The sequence below is a fragment of the Callospermophilus lateralis genome, chromosome 9, assembly GCF_048772815.1.
Source record: "Callospermophilus lateralis isolate mCalLat2 chromosome 9, mCalLat2.hap1, whole genome shotgun sequence".
Classification (NCBI taxonomy): Eukaryota; Metazoa; Chordata; class Mammalia; order Rodentia; family Sciuridae; genus Callospermophilus; species Callospermophilus lateralis.
This window is the reverse complement of record NC_135313.1, coordinates 6,163,878-6,187,953: the sequence shown is the minus strand read 5'-3', so window position 1 is coordinate 6,187,953 and position 24,076 is coordinate 6,163,878. Positions and strand designations below refer to the sequence as shown.

General features: G+C 42.9%; 1 protein-coding gene and 2 pseudogenes across 1 annotated transcript; all 3 read left to right on the top strand.

Moving 5' to 3' along the window:
- Positions 1–2,275: 2,275 nt before the first annotated feature.
- LOC143407126 (UDP-glucuronosyltransferase 1A9 pseudogene) lies at positions 2,276–3,175 on the top strand (annotated as a pseudogene).
- Positions 3,176–8,818: 5,643 nt separating this feature from the next.
- Positions 8,819–18,216, top strand: LOC143407245 (UDP-glucuronosyltransferase 1A8 pseudogene; annotated as a pseudogene).
- Positions 18,217–18,256: 40 nt separating this feature from the next.
- Positions 18,257–22,812, top strand: LOC143407244 (UDP-glucuronosyltransferase 1A6-like). Its single transcript, XM_077110275.1, has 3 exons — positions 18,257–18,442; positions 19,957–20,559; positions 22,696–22,812. Exons 1-3 carry the CDS (start codon positions 18,257–18,259, stop codon positions 22,810–22,812), a joined length of 906 nt encoding a protein of 301 aa, XP_076966390.1.
- Positions 22,813–24,076: the final 1,264 nt, after the last annotated feature.

Here is a 24,076-nt window from a genome sequence, read left to right as displayed (position 1 = left end):
TGAGGATGATTATATGATATATAACCTGGGTGGGCCATTCTAGTCTTTGGGGTCTGCTGTTGGGCAGAGGGTGCAGGCTGGATTCTGAGGTTATTCAGAGTCCTTTCTTAGGAAAGGTATGGCCTGAGGCTATGCTCATGCACAATTCAGGAATGCTTCTGTTTCAGAGTGGAGCCTTGGGTACCTTGTAGCTGAATGAATTGGAGGTGTAGCTGGCCTAACTCCACACTTGTCTTAAATGCACAGAGATAGGAATCTCTCTAGGAGAGGTCTGTCATTGGCCCTGATTTTTTGCTGATTAGGGATACTGTTAGACTTTCTAATTGAAGGCATTGTAATCCCTTTGACAATTTGGAATCCAGAAAGTGGGACTGTCCCTGTGTTGGTGAGGTGAATGTGATGAGCATTGAGCTGGGCAGGAAAGAAACCATCTAGGACGGAAGCTAGGTTGAACTTCCCATTGGGCTTTTTATGGCAACCAGCTCTGCTGGACTGAGGTTCGCCTGTATCTGTGTTCAAGCATCTTAGCTGACAGCAACACTGAAGGTCCAGCAAGGTGCACACGCTGGTCACCATGATCACTGCCTCCTAACTGCCATTTCCACCAGGGTTGCCTTTGAGGTGATAGTGGAGTGGGGTCCTGGAGGGATCAGGAATGCTAGGGTGGCTGGATGATGGCTGGCATGTCTCCTTTCCTTCTGTGGAGCCATGTTCCAGGGAAAGCATCCTGTGTGGTGGTGTGGATGTCTGGGGAAGGAGGAGGGTTGGCGTTGTCAGAGTGAGACCTTCTTCCTCCCCTTCCAAGCCAAGTGTGACTCAGTTCTGCAGACTGGTTGGGTGGCCTCAGGCTTATACCCAAGTGTTGGAGTGTCAAAAGATGTCCTGGTCTGAGGATGATTGTTCACTGAGCTTTCTGTGTGGAGGTGGATTCTGAGACTCCAGACCACACGTATTGTTGTTGTCACTCTCTTCCTTCCGATTTCTAAAAGATAATGATGTGTAAATGCCCCAGTTGCCCAGGGAAACGGTGATGCAGCCAGTGTCTAGTGAATTTTAGGGTCTTGAAGGAACCACTGTGTGTTCCTAACAAGGGTGATGCCCCTAAGTTGGGGGTGGAATCCTTCTCTTGACTCTCCCTGTGGTATTACTGGAGAAATGCCACTGTGTTCACCTGTGAAGGTTTGTAAAACTGCCTAAAGCAGTTGAGTCCAGTACAACAAACCGACCCTATGTATTCTCTCTGTGGAGGACATGGTGTGGATCCTGTGGAAGGAGGTTGAGAACATGAAGAATATATGTGCTGTGAGCACAAATAATGCTCATAGAGTTTGGGAGAGAAGCACTTAATCTAAGTATCCCTGAAGGAGATTCCACAGGTTATGGCCCACAACAGAGCTCTAAATCTCTGGCTAGGACATGAAATCATATGGAAAGTCAAAGGCATTCAGCATGATACTGAGGCAAGCATTGACTAGGTGATGACCTACTGCTCTGGAGGTCAAGAGAAAGTGAGATATAATCAGTGATGAACCACAATTTCACTGTTAGGGAGCAGGTAGGGACTAAGACCCTTCCAGAAGTTCCTGTGAAGCTGGATCTCCCACTTCATTCTTGCTGCAGTCCGGCTGCAGCAAAATAGCTGGCGGGGTGATGAACAACTTGTGTACATTGATACAGCAGGAGTGGGAGCCATTTATTGCAGGACCAAAGGCGAATATATACATTACACACAGCTTATCTTAATTAACATAAACTAGATACAGCAATCAACCAATAAGGAATCTCCACACTTAATGGCTCGCTGGTGTTACTTCACAAACCACTCCCTCTGGCAAAATGCCAGGTGCCATCCGGACTTGTTTACAGACCCTAACACATTCTCACCAGAGTCTCCAAATTTTACTTTTAGACAAATTCCAAAATGCAATGTTTGTTAAGATTTGCCTTTTAATCCTTATAGATGATCAAGTCCCTACCCATTGCTTAGTCATTCTGTGACTAAAGTCATATTGTGTTACCTGGCACATGTTCCTATGAGACAAAGATCAGAAGCTATTCTAAACCTGGAAAACATACAAGCCTGGTATTTCAACAGTTGTTATTCATTAATCAAGGCTCTTCTGAGTAAATCATTGGCAGTGGGCATAAAACATTTTTACTAATTCATGAATACACACTAAGTGCTGTGGCATTTAAGTGTCTGCACTTTTTCTGCCTGCTATATTCTGTGAGCTTTGTGTCCAAGCAGCTGGATTGCTGGGGGCTCAGCTATCCCATGGCTCCTGCTCTTTTGCCTGCCGTCCTTCCTCTGTGTGTGTGTCTGCTGCTGGCATCTGGCTCTGCCCAGGCAGGCAAGCTGCTGGTGGTGCCCATGGATGGCAGCCACTGGTTTACCATGCGGTCAGTTGTGGAGAAACTCGTCCACAGAGGGAATGAGGTGGTTGCTGTCATGCCAGAGGTGAGTTGGCAACTGGGACAGTCACTGAATTTTACGGTGAAGACTTATTCAACTTCTTACACTCTGGAGGACTTGGACCAAGGATTCAAGTTTTTTGCTGACACTCAATGGAAAACTCCAGAACAAAGTATGTATAGTGCAGCAATGGGTTCGTCCAAAGCATTTTTTGACATCACTTTTTCACGGTGTAGGAGTTTGTTTAATGACAAGAAGCTAGTGGAATACTTAAAGGAGAGCTCTTTTGATGCAGTGTTTATGGATCCTTTTGATGTGTGTGGTCTAATTGTTGCCAAATACTTTTCACTTCCATCTGTGGTCTTCGCCAGGGTAGTGTTTTGCCATTTTCTTGAAGATGGTGCACAGTGCCCCAGTCCTCTGTCTTATGTTCCTAGATTTTTCTCGATGTCCTCAGATGATTTGAGTTTCATGGAGAGAGTAAGGAACCATCTAATCTACTTGGAAGAGCATTTATTTTGCCCTTATTTTTTCAAACCTGCCTTGGAAGTTGCCTCTGAAATTCTCCAAACCCCTGTCACAATAGGTGATCTCATCAGCCAAATATCTATTTGGTTGTTAAGAACTGACTTTGTTTTTGAGTATCCCAGACCTGTGATGCCCAACATGATCTTCATTGGTGGAATCAACTGTCACCAGGGGAAGCCACTACCCAAGGTATGTTGTCTCTTCTTTAGCACACTGAGAACAATTTGGCCTTGAATGTTAAAAAGAGAAACTTTTCTCAACAGTGACTTGTTATTTACATGTGTCATACTTGGTGTTTCTTTCTGGCTTCATGAATTATTTTTTTTCAATTTATTTAACTATAGGTTTGCAAACATTAGAATTCTAACCTCATTAATCCATGCATATATGCAATTGATATAATTGTATATAATATTATGGTCGTATTTTTTCTATTTTTTTAAGGTCACATTTTAATAGTGTCTCATACCTATGCTGGCAAAACATTCCTTTATTTAATACTATGTTTCCTCCTATAGAAAAGTGCTCTTGGGCTGGGGCTGTGGCTCAGCGGTAGAGCGCTAACCTAGAATGTGCAAGGCCCTGGGTTCGATCCTCAGCACCACATAAAAATAAATAAATAAAATAAAGGTATTGTGTCTAACTACAACTAAAAAAATAAAATATTTTAAAAATAAAATAAAGAAAAGTGCTCTAGTATTTTTCTGCATCTTCTCAATTTCTTGATAATTTTCATGTACATGAAGATATCTAATACAAAATTTATATCTACTTTTAAAAAATGATGTGCAATAATAGACTGGACATAGTGTTCTTGAGCTTGCATTTTTCATTTGCCAACAGATATTTGACATGTTCAGCAGCCAGTGGGTATGGATGTAAAGTTTTCATTTGATGATAGCATTAAAATCTTTACTTTGTATCTTTCTTACTTTACCGAACCAATGGTGATAGATAATGAAGCCTTTTCTCCTTTTGACTTTATGAACAGAAGTTTTGTAAGCATTTAAAATATTTTCTTTGCCTTCAAATATTTCCTTGTTTTTGCTTTTATCTCAGGAGGCCAGCATCGTAGACATAGAGTTGCTGAGATTGATGGTATGCATATGTCACATGTGTATGCCCATGTTGTGGTTATAGTTTTGCCATACCTTTTGTAGCATCAGATGTCAAACTTTAAAAGTTTGTTAACTTTACAAATTTATAATTTAAAAATGTGCTAATTTTCTGGGAAAAATACTATGTGTATCTCCTGCACTTTTTACATTCTATTTTCATAGATATATTCGCCATTTGCATATCCTCATTTGTAAATTACATATTCACATTTGTTAATACTTTTAAACAGGGTTTTTTGCTTTTTTATAATGGAATTAGGAATATCAACACTTAACCTTTTTAAATATGTATAGTGCAAATAACTTTTCATTGGCTGTTTTTCATCTTTGTCATACAGTATTTTCACTTAAAAACTTTTTTTTGAAGTTGTAAATGGACAACATGCCTTTATTTTATTTGATTATTTTTATGTGGTGCTAAGGATCAAACCCAGTGCCTCACAAGTGTTAGGCAAGTGCTCTGCCACTGAGCTACAGCCCCAGACTCCAGTGTTTTCCCATTAAGTAGTTAAATTGTTTAACTTCCATTTACTGGTTTCTGGATTTCAAAATGCTTACGTCTTTCAGGTCTAGCATATATAAACAATAAAGTCCTCCAATATTGATGACATTATTTTTAGTGAGATCTTTAATTTATACAGAATAAGGATCTAATTTTAATTATTTTCTCAAAGTATAGTCCATTGTCCCACAACTTTTAGAATAATTCCATTCTTTATCTATGGAATTGAAATGTATCTTTATCAAGTTTTAATTTTTTATGTTCTTTGAATCTGCTTCTGAACTCTGTTTTGTCCTACCCACTTATTTACCCATTCATGCTGTGATACCATGTTTTGATTAAGTAACTTTTTAGTAAGTTTTAATATCTGTAAGTCAATACTTATAGATATTTTTTTTATTTCTGAATTTCTCTTAATGTATTCTCCTTCATATAATTGAAAATTATTTTGTTTCATTCTAAGAAATAAAAACAAACCAATCAAATATAGGATAATCAAATTTAGGATAATGTAATACATTTAATTTATTCACATATATTCATTTAATTTATTCACATATATTCTTTAATGCCCCTTGGTAAAATGTCATATTATTTATGTAAGCATTTTTCTTAAAATATATTCCCAGGCATTTTGCTATCTTTGAAACTATTTTCCCCAGGCAATTTATATTTCAATTTTGTAGTGTTTGTTGGTAAAGTGCATCTTTGGACTTTCTTCATTTATGTTGTATTTACTAATATTTCTAATTTCTCTTATGATTTTTTTGAGATTCTGCCTCTGCAAGTAATTTGTTCCATGATTTTTGTACTACTTGTATTAGTCAGCTTCATGTTACTGTTATGAAATACCCAAGGCAATTAACCTATTTAGAGAAAAGATTTGTTTTTGGCTACTGGGTCTAAAGTTTTCAGTCTCACATTGAGTGGTCCCATCACTTTGTATCTCTGGTTTTAGTGGTACATTGGTGGGGTAAGCTATGCACCTCAGGAGCCTGGATGCAAAGAGCAAGATATGAAGGGGCTGGCATTTCACAATGCCCTTCAAGTACACACCCCAATGACCTAAGGACCTCCCTTGAGCTCCCCCACCGCTCTAAGGTTCTATCACCTCCCAAGAGCATCACCATGGGGGCCAAGCCATTAACACTAGATCTTTAGGATTCAAACCAAAGAATGACTTATTTTGTTTATTGGAGCATATATTTCCAAACACTGTGTAACGAAACAGCATGTCTAGGCAGTTTAAATTGGGATTTAATCATTTAGATTTGTAAAATCCTGACCAATACAAGAATTAATAATATTGGTATGTACATAGTAATAAATGTTCAATGCCTGATGTCTCACTTCAGTTTTATTATGGATGGATTATTCATTTCTATTGGCTATTGTACCATCTTCCATGTTCAAAAGACCTTATAGCAGAATCAGATTCTCTTGACATATTTTTAGGGGTTTAGTGAGAATATCTTTTCAGCCTACTGATGGGTTATTGTAATGGGTTGAGGAGGATAACTTCCTGCCCTGGAGGTTCATTGGACAACTCTGTGGTTGGGCTGGGACACCCAGTTTAGGGACTCAAGGTAGGATGATTTTCCTTCATGCTTCAGAAGGTAAGGAGCTCAACATTGTGAGTATTCAGTGGGATTGTCAGATACCTCTGATCAAGTGCCGCAACAGGCAGCAAACTGTGGTACCACCAAGATCTTCTCTGAGCCCTATGACCTCTGCCTCCTTTTTTGTTTCTACCTGACCACAAGTAGATTAGACATACCTTTCCATGTTCTCTGTGAGAAGAGACAAAAATGGGCTTCCTGGGAAGCTTCTTGCGGTGCTAGGATAGCTGGATGACTGTCTTTCTCTTTTCCCCAGGAAAATCCTTCACAACTGGTGATGTGCCAACTTGGGGTAGGCAGTGGGGTAGCACAATTGGAGTGAAACATTCTTTTTTATCCTTCTAATTTGGACTTTATTAAGTTCTGTGGACCATAAACTTGTTTCAGGCTTATTTCTAAGTTCTGGGGTTTACAAAAGGATGTTTTAGACAGTGGGTAGATACAGGGTGAACATTTTTCAAGGGGGAGGGGTGCCTGAGTTGTCCTAAATTTCCTTCTTGCAGACAGCACTCTAATCATTTTTATTTTTCAAGGACAATCATCTGAAAGTGGCCAAGTGACAAAGGTAATAGTTGATGAAACAAATGTCGAAGAACAGTTAGGGTCCTGGAAGAAGCCATGGTATGTTCTAACTAGGACGATAGACCTAGGTTGGCTGTAGAATTCCTCTCTAAATGCTTTTCAGGGTGTTCTCTGAAAAGGACCACCAGGTTCACTCATGAAGGTATCTGGAAACTTCCACAAAGTAATGCAACAAATATTCCTTGTGTACTGTGTGTATTGTACTATGTATAAGCCATAGTGTGGATCCTTTAGAAGAGTGTGAAAACATTAAGTCATATCCCATGACTCAAGGGGCACCCAGTAGAGTGTGGATGACAGTACATAGATTCTTGAATGACAGTCCTTTGATGATTGTGGTGAGCTTTTAGCAGAGGCTTAAATCCCTGGCTAGGACTTAAAATCATGTGAGAAAGAACAAGGCATTTCATCAGAATGCTCTGGCAAGCTTGGGCAGTGGACTATCCACAGCATTGGACATATCAAGGGAAATTATTTAAAACAGATGATCATATGAGCAAGAATATGAATAACAATAAATGCTGGTGAGGATGTAGGGTAAAAGGTACACTTGCACATTGTTGGTGGCACTACAGACTAGTTTAACCACTCTGGAAAACAGTATGGACATTCCTCAAAAAATAAGGGATGGAGCCACCATATGATGCAGCTTGCCCTGCTCCTTGGTATTTTCCCCAAGAGATCTAAAATCAGCATACTACATCAATATAGCCACCTCAATATTTATAGCAGCACAATTCACAGTAGCTAAATTATGGAATCAAGAAATTGTGGTACATATATATGTATATGTATATATATCCTATTCAGCCATAAAAAGAAATGAAATTATGGCATTTGCTGTTAAATGGATGGAAATGGAGAATATCATCCTAAGTGAAATAAGCCAAACTCAGAAACTCAAAGGTCAAAAGTTTCCTCTCATATGTAGAAGCTAGAGTAAAATAAAGGAAAGAGAGAGGGAAGGATAGGATAATATAGAGAACCAATCAAATATAAATAAATAAATATGTGAGTGAAAGAAAGTCTAGTAGAGTAGAGGAAGGAGAACCAAAAAGGGGAGGACTGGAGGGAAAACGGGGAGAGAAAAGAGGGGATCATGATCTGGAATGGATTTATATGCTGTCTGAGTTTGCCGGGATGACCCAAAATCTATAAAGCTCTAATAAAAAACAAACAAATCTCCAGCCTTCAGCAGAGTAATGAATGATAGGTAGTTACATATATTTTGCTAAGCAAAGTCATACATTTAATAATTATTATTAATATTGAGTAGCCATGGATTAATTCTGATTTTCACAAAGTGCAGCAAGGTGTATCATGTTCTCCCCATTTTATGGATGACAAAAATAAACCTCCAGAATTCATTGACCTGATATAATAAAGAGTTAGTAAATACAAAAATAAATAAAACAGATGATAATCACCTTCCACCAAATCCCTTGACTGATCCATGTAGCCTCATGTTGTTGGCCTCATGTTAGCATTTCAGAGGCCTCAGAAGGGTGAGAGAGAAAACAGGTCAAGCAGCAATGCCTATCCACGGCAGAGTGGTTTGTGAACAGCACTCAATGCCTGTGAGGAGCTCAGGCCGCCAGTGTTTCCTTGAAACCTGGAATGCCACTTCAATTCTCAGCAAGGGCCCTTGCTGATCTGAAGATAAAATCCACATTTTGCTTTAGGATAAATGTGATAAGTGTAAGCTTTAGTCAAATTAACTTTCATTTTTATCTCTCTGAGGCCTCTAGGTCCAAACACCTTGCCTAGTGACTCTGTTTCTAAAGTCATGTTGTTGCAATAGGGCATGATTCTCCTCAAGGCAGAGATCATGAAGCTACTCCTCTCTGGAAAACCGACTAGTAGATACCTCAGCAAATGCTGCTCATTTATTATTGCTCTTCTGAGTAAACAATTGACAGTGGGTGTAAATTATTTTAATGAATTTTTGATTACACACCCTCTCCTGACACAGATTTTGTGCCTGTACTTCTTCTGCCTACTGTAGTCCCTGAGCATAGAATCCAAGCAGCTGGATTGTTCTGGGCTCAGCCATCTCATGGCTCCTGCTCTTTTGCCTGCCGCCCTTCCTCTGTGTGTGTGTCTGCTGCTGGCATCTGACTCTGCCCAGGCAGGCAAGCTGTTGGTGGTGCCCATGGATGGCAGCCACTGGTTTACCATGCGGTCAGTTGTGGAGAAACTCGTCCACAGAGGGAATGAGGTGGTTGCTGTCATGCCAGAGGTGAGTTGGCAACTGGGACAGTCACTGAATTTTACGGTGAAGACGTATTCAACTTCTTACACTCTGGAGGACTTGGAACATGTGTTCAAAATTTTCGCTGAGACTCAAATGAAAAATCCGGACCAACGTTTATTGTCTACATTATTTGGTTCATCCAATGGTTTTTTTGAACTACATTTTACCCATTGTAGGGGTTTGTTTAATGACAAGAAGTTAGTAGAATACTTACAGGAGAGCTCTTTTGATGCAGTGTTTTTGGATCCTTTTGACATGTGTGGTCTAATTATTGCCAAGTACTTTTCACTCCCATCTGTGGTCTTCACCAGGGGAGTGTTCTGCCATTACCTTGAAGAAGGTGCTCAGTGCCCCAGTCCTCTGTCCTACATTCCCAGACTTTATTTTGGGTACTCAGATGCCATGACTTTCAAGGAGAGAGTAGAGAACCTTATAAACCACTTGGGGGAGCGTTTATTTTGCCCATATTTCTTAAAAACCACCTTGGAAATCGCCTCTGAAATTCTCCAAGCCCCTGTCACACCATATGATCTCTTTAGTCAAGTATCCATTTGGTTGCTGCGAACTGACTTTGCTTTAGACTATCCCAGACCTGTGATGCCCAACATGATCTTCATTGGTGGAATCAACTGCCACCAGGGGAAGCGACTGGCCAAGGTACGTGTGTCTCCCTTAGCACACGGAGGGAACCCTGGCTTTGGGTGTTAAGAAAGATTCATTCCTGAGCTGCATGCATTATTTATAGTTGGTCTGTTTGGAATTTCTTCCTGGTTCAACAGGTTATTTTGTGCCATCTAATTGTGGGTTAACAATCTCTGTAAATTTGCCCTCAGTGAGTGTGTATGTGGATATAACAGATGTATTCACATGTAATTTCTGAGCAGCATTTTAAAATACTATTTTTTGGAAAAATTATGAAAAGCACAGTAAGAAATGAAACTTCCCTTTTTGCTATTCTTATGCTATCTCTTACAGGAAAATACTCTACAGTTTTTTATGCATCTTCCCAATTTGTGGAAATTTTTTTATAAATATGCATATATCTAATGAAAGCTCTGTTACCTACTTAATTAAATCTAGTGTGAGGCTGGACATAATATTATTTACCTAGCATTTTTCACTTGCCAGTAAATCAAGTACATCTTTATAAGCCAGTACTATATTCTGTTAGAAATTGCCTATTGTCTTTACTTTGGATGCACTCTTGTGTTTTCAAGAAACCAATTTTGGTAGATATTTAGTCTAAGACCAAACTAAATATTTTTAATATAATTCAAAGATTTTAATATTCTTAATTTAATCTCAGTAGTTTAGTGTTAGGAGTAAGGTTGCTGGATCTAATGGTATGTACATATAACATCTTGATCAATTGATGGCTTTCAACATTTTGAACAGCCTCACCTTTTGGTTACCAGTGTATGAGAGCTCTAGTTTTTCCATGTCCTCTCTAGCTCTGGGTGTTATCAGATGTTGAAAATTCCGTTACGTTTCTGGGCAAAAATATTGATTCTGCTTCAGTTTTCACTGCCTGTTTCCATGGTGTACTAGCCATTTCTATTTCCTCTTTTGTAAATCAATTACACATTCACATTCTTTAATCATTTTTGTGTACTGATTTGTGGACTAATTGCTATAAGCCCCTTGAATATTAGGAACACAAGAACTTTCACTTTTTATTTTTGTATGTGTTGCAAATTTTTTTTTCTTGGCTGTTCATCTTTTGTCAAAGATGATTTTGATTTTTGGTTAGTCAATTGGTTAACATTGTCTCTCTTTTTTTTTTAGATTTCAACTTGTGTAGGTCTTTCTAAGCCTCAAATACATAAATGGTGCACTTTTTTCCCCTAGTATTTATCATAATGAAAACTAATAAATTCTACCAAACTTGTCTGCAGACTGTCTGTCGCCCCTCCCAGCGCTCTAACTCATATGAGGGATGGAGCCATCTTGGCTTTATGTTGCCATAACACCTGCCTGGTGTTGGTACCATTTGGTGGATTAATGAAAACATGGAGTAGATGGTAGTGCCAAAGAATATTGGCTTCAGAGGATTGTTTAGAGAGGAGGAAGGGCATTTTGCTCCATGTGAATCCTGTGGCCAGCAAATTTAGCCACTTTGGGGATGAGTTCATTGATTCTTTTTATTTTCTTTCTGCAGTACTTAGGATTGAACCTATTGAGCTATGTTCCCAGCCCTCAGGGTGAGTTAAAAAAGCCTTGGGGAATAATATGGTGGAAATATTTGCCAGTTTCCTGTCTTTTAAGCAACTACTTTTCTAAAATCCAGATCTGCTCTCAAAGACCTCTCAGTGTCAGGGAAGGGAGAAGTAGGGTCCCCATAGTTTGCTGGGCCATTAGGTTTTACAAGATGAGAGGAGTGACATGGAGTATTTTAAAAGATGGTTCAATATAGTTTTGAGAATCTGGATCCTGGAGTCATTCAATCTTGAGTTCATAGATTCCCCAGCCCTAAGGGTTACATACCCTTGGGTAAAAACCTCAGTTTCTAATTTGAATGAATGGAGGTAAAACAGTACCACCACACAGAGCTGCTATCCAGATGAACTATGATAATGCATGCAGACTGTCTGGTATATGGCAATGAATTGACAGTAGCCATTATTAAGTGGATGATGTGTACTTTCAAGCATGATCATTTCTAACCTCCACAGTGGTGGTAAATTAACCATGCCTTCAAACTCTCTTCAAAACACCTTTATCAGATGTCAACAATTCTCCTCTGGTTGTGAGCCTCCCATGAATTACTGAAACTATTGGTGAGTGACATGTCTTCCCAGGGAGAATTTACAAAGGAAATATAACAAATGTTATATTTGTATAATGCTGCATTTGGTCAGTGCCGCAGTCCGGCTGCAGCAAAATAGCTGGGGGGGTGGTGATGAACAACTTGTGTAGATTGATACAGCAGGAGTGGGAGCCTTTTATTGTAGGACAGGAGGGGTATATATACATTCCACACAGCTTATCTTAATTAAAATAAACTAGATACAGCAGTCAACCAATAAGGAATCTCCACACTTAATGGTTCGCTGGTGTTACTTCACAAACCACTCCCTCTGCAAAACACCATCTTGACTTGTTTACAGACTCTAACATTTCCCCCTTTTGTTTAATTTAAATAACGACCATAGTGGTTTTTACACAAACACCATAAATAATCTGCTACAAGCAGAAGGGGAGGATACAAAATGCCACAATACCAAGCCAATTGATGGCTCCATGCAAAAAGCCCTTGGAAAAATTATACCAGCAACGACACCGTTAGCAAAGATACTGAGTTACAATTTGTTGTAGATTACAGTTTGTTGTCTCAGTCCAGGTAAAGCAGTGTCTCAATAGATTAACTCACAGTCCAGGTAAGTTCTGCAGGCAGCTAGCTTGATCTGAAGTCTGGTCCGGTTTTCAGCAACACTGGAAATTCTTTCACCCTTGTCCTCACCGGCACTGGGAGGAAGGCAGGAACTCCAGCAATGATGCTAAAGAAAAGCCTGTAGTATTCCACTAAGAAAACAACCTTCGGAACAATTTAGTACTTTATCTCAAGGTTTTTTACATTTGAAATAAGCCTTAATAGTGCTCATTACTCATTAGCTTCCAGGTGTGGGAGAACCATTGTAGTTACTGGCCTTGGAAATGATCAAACTTCAGGGGCGCAAGCTGTCTTCTGCCTGCAGTGTCCCGGGCAGCCCCAGATGGCCCTGGGGAGAGTCTGGGGAGTGTTCCGGACTCAAACTGCCACTGGGCACAGGGAGCAAGAGCCTGTGAGACTGTGCCTCCTGGTCAGGTCTGGATTTGGGCTCTCGCAGTGGTGTCCCACTCCCCGGGCAGGGGGCGGGGGAAGAGCCGGCTGTCGCTGCTTGGAAAGTCCTTGCTGTGCCTTGACCGGCTCACGCATGTGGCAGCTGTGCGCCGATTCATGCGCCGATTCACGCACCCTCCGGTAACAAAAAGTATTCAGTAATAGCCTTTTGCTGCAACTTTTTTCCTGATAATCCTTCTTCTTTTGAACTTTCTTTTTTTTTTCTGACTAGAGTTCCCGGGCTTCCATCAACACATGCTCTAACTGCTCTTGGTTCCACTGGGGTGCCTCCTTCCCTTAGTAATTTACTTAACACCCCTTCCATATTTTCGTCACAAAGACAATACAACATTTCAAGACAAAACAAGACACAAACATACTGTATCAACCTTCTCCATTTTCTCAAAATGGCCATTTTTCCTCTCTCCCTATCTGCCTAGGGACGAGCAGATTTGCTCCCGTCCTATCTATGGACAGGCAGCTTTTTTTTCGTCACTTACCCCTGAGTGTCCCGGGGCTCCCTGTAATGGGCCACCATCTGCCGCAGTCGGGCTGCAGCAAAATAACAGAGGTGTGTGTGGGGGGGTGTGGTGACGAGCAACTTGTGTACATTGATACAGCAGGAGTGGGAGTCGTTTATTGTAGGACAGGAGGGGTATATATACATTCCACACAGCTTATCTTAATTAACATAAACTAGATACAGCAGTCAACCAATAAGGAATCTCCACACTTAATGGCTCGCTGGCGTTACTTCACAAACCACTCCCTCTGCAAAATGCCAGGTGCCATCCTGACTTGTTTACAGACTCTAACAGGTCAGAATTATTTGTAGCACCTATGTTGCAGATGATGCAACGGAGGCACCAGAGGTTGATTGAATCACCCATGGTTATACTTCTGGTAAACGAGAGAGCCTGATTCAAAATCTGGACATTCTTTTAAAAAAATGGTCTATAATCCACATATTATAAAGTCCACATTTTGAAAACATACAATTCAGTGGTTTTCAGTGTGTTTGCAGATATCTCAACCCCTGCCTCTACCTAATTCCAGATCATTTTCTTCACACTGAATGGAATGTTCTGTTATATGCCTTTGGTCTTATGTGTCATTCAAGTCCAGTGTCTCCCTATTACTTCTGTGTTTGGATTCACATCTGGTTCTTATTTTGTGTCTAGGATTTATATTTGGCTCTTTTTTATGTCTCTACTGTCCAATTTGCTTTTTTCATGTACTGTTTCCCAGATGTCATTAAATTTTCTGTTCATATATTCGTATAGTTTGTTGAACTTTGTATTATTCTGAAGTCTTTGTCAGTTGTTTCCTAATCTTGGTTTCTTTGGTGTCCGTTATTGAAACTTTATTAGTTTCTTTTGGCAGTGTCATGATTTGATGATTCCTTGTAATACTTGCATTTTTGTATTGTTATCTACACATTGGAAGAGACAGCCTCCTCTTGTGGAATTTAGGGGTGTTCTTTGGCAGGGATAGTTCTGTACTTCTAGTGTATAATTCTGAAAGGGCCAGCTAATACCACCCTGGGCAGGAAGGGCTTATTCTTTCTTTAAACTCAATTATTTCCACATTCCTATACTTATCTCAGTAGACTAGTGTCCTAGGAGAAAGGTGCCTGGGTCAAATGGTACAGGCATATTGCATATTCCTGGATGACTGGTCCTCTGCCTTTGCATTTATCTTGGGTGGGTCTGCTGACCAGGTTCTACTAACAGGTGGAGCTGCTGGCTGGATATAATGATGGCTTCTGTTCAGGCCATTCTGAAGTTCTAATCCCTGTTTGGACAATTACAGTGTTTGAGATGTCTACTTGGACAGGATTGAAGCCTCTCACACTTATTCATTAAAATAGAATAAGTGTCAGGCTAGACACAATGTTCTTTACTTTGCATTTTTCACTTGCAAATAAATCATAGATATCATTAAAAGTCAATAATCACAGATTTCACATGTTCTTTTAGTAATCATATAATTTCTTTATTTTGAGCGTACCTTAGTTTTTTTTAACCAATCTGTATTGATAGATATTTAGGGTTTTCTTTGCTCTCGTGAACAACATTGTAGCAAACATTCGTAAATACTTTCTTTGAACTCAGCTATTTCTACATTCATGTCCTTATCTCAGTAGACTAGTGCCCTAGGAGAAAGGTGCCTGGGTCAAAAGGTACAGGCATATTATATTTTGATAATCTTGAGCCACCTCACTAAGATCAATGATATATGAGAGTTGTACTTTTCCCATACCCTCCAGCTCAAGATGTTGTCCAACTTTTAAAATTTGGTTAATTTGGGGGGGCAATAGTACTGAGTGTAGCTGCTTCAATTTTCACTTCCTATTTTTATAGATGTATTGATCATTTGCATTTTCTTTTATGAATCATAGAATCACATTTTAAAATCATTTTTATATGGCTATATATCTTTTTGTAACAATTGCTATAAACCTTTTGAGTACTACGTTAAGACAGCTTTTTCTATATGTGCTGAAAATATTTCTATATTGATTATTCTTCACCTTTTGTCACTTTCACTTTTGGAGATTCAACCTGTTAAATTTATTTTGAATGGTTTCTATATTTTAACTTGTTTAGGTCTTTCTAAGCCTAATGCATATAAACATTCTCTCCATATGATGTTTTAATATTTTAGTCTCTTCAAATGTTTTTCTTAGTTCTTTTTAAGTTTGTTCTTTATAGAGGTACATGATAGTAGAGTGTATTTTGATGTATTTTACATACATTGAGTAGAACTTATTTTAACCCCTCAGTAGACATGAGTTGGTTTTGGTGGTTGTACAGAATAACATCAATTAACTCTTTTTTCATTATTTAATGTGAAGGATCCTTAATTCAAAAAAATCTATTGAAAGCTGCAGTACCTACAGAGTGCTGGGATGTGGCCATCATCAAATGAGCATGGCTTTTCCTGGCAGAGTGTGTTGTCTAACAGAAAGGCAGACTTTAGTCAGTTACGAATTGTGAAACATAGTCTGAGACAACAGTAAAGGGTGTAAAGAGAACTGATCAATGTCTTGAGCTGAGAAGATGTCAGGGGCAGCAAGAAGTCCAATGGCATGAGTTTTTAAATATTTAGAACCCTGTCATGCCTCCTTCTCATCCCTGGTATCCCAAGGTGCCTATAATAAACAAAGTGAGAGAAAGTTCTGCATCCTCTTAGCAGTCCTTCCGTTATGGCTTCGTTACTGGCCTAGGCCCCTCCACACTGCTTAGGGGCTCTGGGACCACCTGTGACATTGCTGCAAGTCTCAGGGGAAGTCATAGACATAGCCCCTAGTAGGAAGGTGCCCATTGCAAATCACTCCATACAGCCTGGTACCATCATATGTGATTCAGACTTGATCATTTTGGACCTGAGCCAAGAGAATTCTGATGGCACAGTTATATAACCCCAATCAAGTGAAAGAGATTGCAGCCAATATCATGTACACTATCTATGTAACCCAATGAGCAGGATGGTCATGGATATATTGTCATAAAGTTTTATTTTTAAAACTGTTTACTAAGATGCAAATTATTTGATTTTGCCATTTTAGTATCCTGGATTCAGCCTCTTTCTTTATTCAAGCATCAATGTTCTGCAGGTCCTATGAGCTCTTATAGCTCCTAGCCCCTTGTCATGGGTTGGGGGCAATTCAAGCATCTAGAAGACTAGCACCCAGGAAGTGGACATCTCCCCAGGGTTCACTGTTCCAGCCCCCTCTCTGCTCTTGCTGGAAATAGTCCCAGCACATGTTAACATCTCCTCTCTCCTTGAAGTGCCAGGAGACCTCCTTTCACTCTGGGGAATATGCTCCTCAGACAGAGGTGGGTTCCATCCCAGGAACTGCGTTCTCACTGCAATGATTTATGTCCAAGGCCTGCACCACTGGTCTGCAGTAGATCTGAGGAAAGGCCGGCCTTTGTCTGCACACCAAGGGCATTGAGACCCCACCATTCAAGGCTGAACCAGCCTCCAGGGCAGGCCTTCTCTTGTGACTACCAGACATGTCAGATTATTCTCTCTAATGCCCAATGTGGAACACACACACACACACACACACACACACACACACACACACCTCATTCTAGAAAGAGGATACTCAAATCTCATGGAGCAACAGAGAAGAATATCCAAACACCAACGTAGCTTGCAGGGCACCATTCTGGTGATGCTGTGTCAAGTGATGTTACTTCCTGTCCTTCATCTCCTTCCTGACAAGTCCCTTAGGCCCTTCAGTCTTGCTTGGAGTTAGATCATAAGCCACTTGGTTTACAGAGCAAGATCTGCTTGGAAGGGTTCAGACCATGAATCTCAGCAGAGTGGGAGGCTCCATGCAGCGCACCTAGGGCTGGAGCCCCCCTGCTCCTCCTTCCTTAGCCGGAGCCATTCTCTCTCCAGAGGTACTTGTTCTGATGGCAAGGGACCCTGCCTAGCTGCTGTGTGCCCCAGAAGGTGAACCTGCACTGTGCTTCCTCTGCAGTCCTCACTGGGTTTCACTGCTGTGTGGGGAACCAAATCAGGATGCTGGCACCCTGCTGTCACTGGTCACTGTAAATAGGCACCCTGCTGGCACCTCTCCCCTAGGAGAGGCCCTAGAGGCTGCCCCTCCCAGACAGAGCTGTCTCTGCATGCTTGAACATGAATATGCATGTTGGCTGGATGAGTGGGGCCATCCCTACTCATGGGATGGCCCTTCAATCTGTTCCTCAGGACTCTTCTCCTCCACAGGGCCCCAGCTTGCATCTAGTGCCAAAGTCACAGGTTAGGACAGGCCCTGGTGTGCCAGTTCGAATGTGCGTGACTAGATCTGGGTGAGGCTGTTCCAGCAATTCCAGGAACAACCTCTCACTGGGATAGCCTCCTTTCCACACCTATTGTTCTGTGGGCACCCTCTCAGCAGTGCCATAAACAGGCAGAACAAATGTGAAACCTTGACCCTTGGACTATATTGAGAAATTGCAAGTCATATGAATTGTCCACTGGTTGATGGGTGACCAGAGCAGAAGCAGACACCAGGCTTTTTGACTCTTACTCCAGGGCTGCCACCCGTGCTGAGTAGACTCAGATTTCTCCAGTCTTAATTTCCTGAAGGCAAGCCACAGATTACCTGTTGTGACACTGTGGTATATAATGAGAAATGAATCTTTGTTATTTCTTCCCATTTCCTACGCAGAGCACTGAAAACCCTTATAATTTCCTACGTGCTGGGAGGATAGAGGTAGATGGAATTGTTGTCCATAATAAGCCCCTTTAACCACAGCTGGGTCTAGCCGATGCAGGATTTTGGAAAGCCCACAAGGCGGGGTCAGCTGCCAGGGGAACCAAGCAGGTGATTAGAGGGAAGAGAGGAGAAAGGGGCTGAAGGGTGAGCTGGTCACCAATGGCCAGAGATTCAATCACTCATGCCTATTGCAGAAGGAAGCCTGCAGGAAACACAACAAGGTGGGATGCAGAGAGATTCAGGTGGCCGAAGGCAGGGAGGCTGCGGCCCCGCGGGAGGAACATGGGAATCCTGTCCCCCTTCACCCACCCCAGAAGCTGCTGCTTCATCTGGCTGTTCATCCTCATCCTGTGGAATACCCTTGCTGGTAATCCAGTCCCCGGCCATTTCCTTGCTCTGTGTGACTTTCTAGTAAAGGACTGAGGACAGGAAGTGAGTATGGGCACCTCTGGTGTGTAGGCAGGTCACACAGAGTTGTGGATATGTGAAGTGGGGCAGTCCCATGGGATGCAGCCCTGGAGTCCTGAGCTCAGCATGACTCTATTGGGGTCAGAATGACCTGACCTGTGGACGTCCTGCTGGTGTAGCAGGATTGGCTCCAGTGAGGGTAGCTTGCTGCACCTCTCGCCCCAGGAGTGCTCTGTGCTGACCTAGAGTGTGTAAGAGGAGGGTTGGGTTTTCCTTGGGCATGTGCTCCAGAGGAGGGACCGGCTCCTTGAAAAGGAGCATGTGGTCTTGGCCCATTCCTGGTTCACGAGGGAATCCTCTTGACTTCAATGAAGACTGAACACGGGGTGTGAGATTGAGACAGACAGGCCAACCCAGTGCTCATTTATTCATTCAGCAAAGATTGATGGAGAGCCTACTGTATGTCAGACATTGCTGTGGACACTGGAGATGAGCATGGAACAAAGCAAACTTTGTCCCTGCCCTTAAGGCGCTCCCACGAATGGAGAGACAAGTAGTAAATAAGCAATAGGGCGGTGGGTGAAGGAGGAGAAGGGCAGTAAATAAGCAATAGGTTGGTTGGAGAAGGAGAGAAGGGGCTTGGGAGTGTCGCTGGGCTGTTTCATAATGAGGGAAGGTGAGGTTAAAGGCCCCGAGCAGCCCTGAAAAGAAGGGAGTGATCACGCTGTGTGGACGTGGAGTTGCCATCTCCATTATCATCATCATCAGGGATTGGCAAAAGATAGCCACAGGCCGACTCTAGCCCACGGCTTGATGTTACTGGAACACGTCCAGCCCATGTGTTACTATCATCTGCGGTGGCACTCCTGCCACAATGGCAGGGTTGAGTCATTACCAAAGAGACAGGATGGCCTGGAAACCTAAAAGGTGTTCTATTCGAGCCTTTATAGTAGACGTCTTCCAACCCTAATCTACACCAGAGGTTCTCAAAGTGTAGGAACCCTGTCAATCTCTGTGCCCCATGTAGTGGGAGCGTAGAGTGGAATGCTAGTCAGAATAGCACTGAGACATTGCTGCTTCTGTGCTCACCTTCTCCTGAGGGTGCCATAGAGCCTGTGTGTGACACTGCAGCAGAGTGACTGAAGGAGGAGACAGGGGAGTACAGCTGGCCTTCTGAGGCCGGGTTTTAAAGGGCCTGTGAGGACGTAACCGAATGTCCCCCTCTTCTACTTCTGTATGTTAGGGGAGATGTAGTTATTTTTCAAAAAAGTAATTATGTTAGCATATAATGGGCTTATCCTGTTAAATACGCTGAGGAAGTGTTTAAAACTGGGTCAGTTGAATCTCTGCCGTCGTTCCCATGCACAGACTTGACCCGCATGCACCAAGGCTTTGGGGGTCCTCAGTTATTGTGGAGGGTGCATTAAGTGAAAGGCACAGAAGGCCATTCGTTGGGCAAGCTCTAAGTTGCAGACGCACGGTGGTGAGGCTGGTGCTGGGAATCAGCACTTTGCTGAGAGATCCTTCCTGACGGCTGCGCAGACAGAGTACAGGAATAACATGGTTGTCATCGACATGTACTTCCTCAACTGCCAGAGCCTCCTGCAGGACTCCGGCACCCTGAGTTTCCTCAAGGGGAGCAAGTTCGATGCCCTTTTCACAGACCCGGCCCTGCCCTGTGGTGTGATCCTGGCCGAGTACCTGGGTCTGCCCTCTGTGTACCTCTTCAGGGGCTTCCCGTGTTCCTTGGAGCACGCTTGGGGCGGAAGCCCGAACCCCGTGTCTTACATCCCCAGGTGCTACACTCAGTTCTCAGCCCACATGACGTTTCCCCAACGCGTGGCCAACTTCCTGGTTAACTTCTTGGAGAGCTATCTGTTTCACTGTCTGTATTCAAAGTACGAGGAGCTCGCCTCAGGCCTGCTCGGGAGAGAAGTGCGCCTGTCTGCCTTGTATCAAAAGGACCCCGTGTGGCTGCTGAGGTACGACTTTGTGCTGGAGTTCCCCAGGCCAGCCATGCCCAACATGGTTTTCATTGGAGGGACCAACTGCAAGAAGCATGGTGTCCTGTCCCAGGTTGGTGGTTTGGTTCCTCGTGGATTGCCCTGTGTCTTGTGGGCAGGTTCTGTCCCTGTCCCTCAGTCTCGCTGGGCAGGGTTGTCAGGATGGTGGTGGGAAGGGGAAGCCAGGTGTAGGTAGCAGGACAGGAAGACCTGGGGCCCAGGTGAGGGGGAGCAATTGAGTGAAGCCTTGCCTGGCCACAGGAAGAGGCACGCTCAGTTAGGTTGTCTGGGGACAGTCTCACAACCATTGCAGGAGGCTTAGGAATGTTCCCATCCAGACAGAGGGGAAGGCTTGACCCAGGTGCAGGTCAAAACCATCCTCCCAATTCTGTCCTCTGGTTTTCCCCTGGGCCCTGAGTTAGAGGTGACCTGTGGGCCACATCTGTCCAGAGGCCTCTTTACAATGGCCCACATTAAGAGGGTTTGTAGTGTTAAAGGGATATTCATAACTATGGAGGATGCGTGGCAGAGCTGTGTGTGGCCCTGCATCCTTACTGGCCTTTGTGGGAGAGGTGTCGTGGTCTAAGGCCAGTGGTTGTAGATGCCCTCCTGAGGTAGGACCCAGAGTAACCTGGGAAAATAATCATCTGGGAGACTTTCTCACAAATGTAATCAATCCTGGGCGTGATGGCACACACCTGTAATCACAGTGACTTGGAGTTTGAGGCAGGAGGATGGCAAGTTCAAAGCCAGCCTTAGCAACTTTGTGAGGCCATCAGCAAAGTAAGAAGTCCCTGTCTCAAAATGAAAACCCCAAAATGGGTGGGGATGTAGCTCAGTGCTTGAGAGCCCCAGGTTCGAACCAAGTACAGAAATAAAAGTAAAAAAAAATACACATAGTTACCCTCTGTAAGGAGTCAGCCCCCGCCTGTCTTTCACCCCAGAATGTTCCTTTTCAATGCATTGTTCATCCAAGAGCCAGTCTCCCAGAGGTCCCCAGGAACCCTCCACACTTCTATAACACCTGCTGCGTTGTGTGTTAACAGGAAGAGGCATGCTCAGTTAGGTTATCTGGGGACAGTCATACCACCATTGCAGGAGGCTTAGGAATGTTCCCATCCAAACAGAGGGACAGGTGCAGGTCAAAACCATCCTCCCAGTTCTGTCCTCTGTTTTGCCCCTGGGCCCTGAGCTAGAGGTGACCTGTGGCCATGGCTACTGGGAAGCCCTCTGAAAATGGCGCTGACTGTGTGAGTCTCAGCCCTTCACAGGGCTGCTGAGGATCCATGTGCCCCACACAGCATGTGACCGTGCTTTGCAGAGGGACAGGGGTCTGGTGGCTCTGGCCCTCTCTTCCTTGGAGCCTGGTTCCATACCAACAGAAAGTTCTTCCTCTTGTGTTCCACAGTCTTGTCAATTGTGGTTCTCCATTAGGGTCTCTTTTGACACCCAGGGGGAAATGGCAGAGAAAAATGTCAATCTTTGGGAATGTCAACTCTAAATAAATGCCAAGTGTGTTTCACTGACTCTCTGCATCAAGGCGAATGTGAGGGCCAGACTTTACAGGAGACACTTTTGCAGGCTGACATCTCAGCATGTCCTGATTGAGCCCAAGGTGGATTCCTGGCAAGCCAGGGGCACAGAATCCCAAAGTGCAAGTCATCGTTAACAGGCACTTTTTAATGTTCATGATGTAGGCCAGTGTCTGTAAAGTCTGGCTTTTCTTTCAACATCCCCCGTTTATCTTTATGACTAGTTCTTTTGGAGGTTATCAGACGTGGAGGGTTTTGGCAGCAGTGTTTCTGTTAATAAGTTATCATGTAAGAGTGACTAAGAGCTGGAACGCATTTGGGTTGTTACAAAGTGCTGGACATGAACATGCAAAACCCAGAAAGTTGGCTAACAATTTACATAATGCCAGGAAGAGTTGGCTTTGAAAGTTGTATTCCTCATGCCTTGGGGTGTTGTCTGAGCTCTTTTTATTTTAAATGGTTTTCAGAAAGAACTTTTGAGAGTGATTCATGGGCTCTGCAATTCACTCATTTAATGTGTATAGTTTGTTGGTTTTACATTCTTAGATTAGGGCACACTCTGTCAACCTAAGCACTTTCAGGCATGCCCCTCAAGAAGCACCTTGACTGTTACCAGTCACTCCTCTTTGGCTCCTGACCCCTGTGACCCATGGATTTGCTTCTTCTGCTCTTCACAGGAACGAAAATGCACACTTGTGTTTGGCTTCCCCCAGCATAAGTGTCGGGCTCGGCTGTGGGGAGCACAGGTTTTTATTGCCCATAACCTTCAGGGCCATGGTGTGCCACCCTTCTAAATCTGCTTGTGTGCTGAAGGAGTTTTGGTTGCTTCCACGTTCTGGCCACTAGGAGCCAACTGCCGTGAACACTTGTGGGCAGGTTTTGTGTGGACATGTGTTTTCCATTCTGTTGGGTGTGCTGCTAAGTGTGGAATTTCTGGATTGTGCGCTCGCTGCATGTTTCTACTTTTGGGGTGTGACCAGATTGTTCTTCCAGGTGTTGGTGCCATTTTTTTATTGTGATAAAATACACATAACCAAGATTTACCATTCTCAAGTGTAGAGTTTGGTGGTATTCCACCAGGCAACCAGCACGCTGGTTTCATTAAGGAGGTTCATGGCATAGAAGTTAACTAGTGAGATCAAAATAAAACACACAGACTCAATTACCTTTTTCTATGACCAGGTCCGAGACAGCTCTCACCTCTCTGGCTCTCACCTCGAACCACCCAGTGGGGCAGCAAGGCTTAATCAGGGCTAGCAGGAGAGAGAGAGAGAGCACGCCAGGGAGTGACCTTTTATTGGGGGACAAGAAATTCAGGGGAAAATTCCATCCAATGAAGGTTGAGGGGGGCAGCATTCCAAGGTCAGGGTCAGTGATTGGCCTCAGGGTCAGTGGTCAGTCACACCCCCACACGGACAGGCTCTGGCACCTGGAGAGGGTAGGGATAGCTCCGACACAGTTTGGCCAGAATGCCTCACACCCAATCCGGGAGGTGCCCAATCACGTGAGAATGGCTTCCCACAGGCATCAGTACACACACCGTTGTGTACCACCATCTGGTACAGAACTTTCATCGGGCCCTGAAAGGAAGACCACACCCTGAAAGTTCTCTAGCTTTATAGTCAAGTTGTAATTGGGAAGTGTGAATCTCCCACACTTGCCATTCATGTTCAAGGTTGTTTGGGCTATGCTGGGTCCTTTAAAGTTTGGGACTCTTAGGATTTGTTTGCCAATTAAAAAGAACCTCATGCGTTTTGATAAGAATCATGTTAAATTTGTAGGTCTCTTTGAGAAATATGGCCATCGTAACACAACAAGATAATAGCCTGATTCATGTACTGGGGTGTCTTTCTGAGTAATTACGTCTTCTTTAGTATCTTTTAACACTATTCTGTCCTTTTAAGTATAAATATAAATCATTCCTAAGGAATTTATTTCTTCCGATGGTGCTTTACATCAACTTGTGTTCTTTCTTTTAATTTTGGATTGCTCATTGCTGGTGTAAGGAGAAGTAGTTGACTTTTGTGTATTGCTCTGGACTCTTGCTGAATGTGTTCA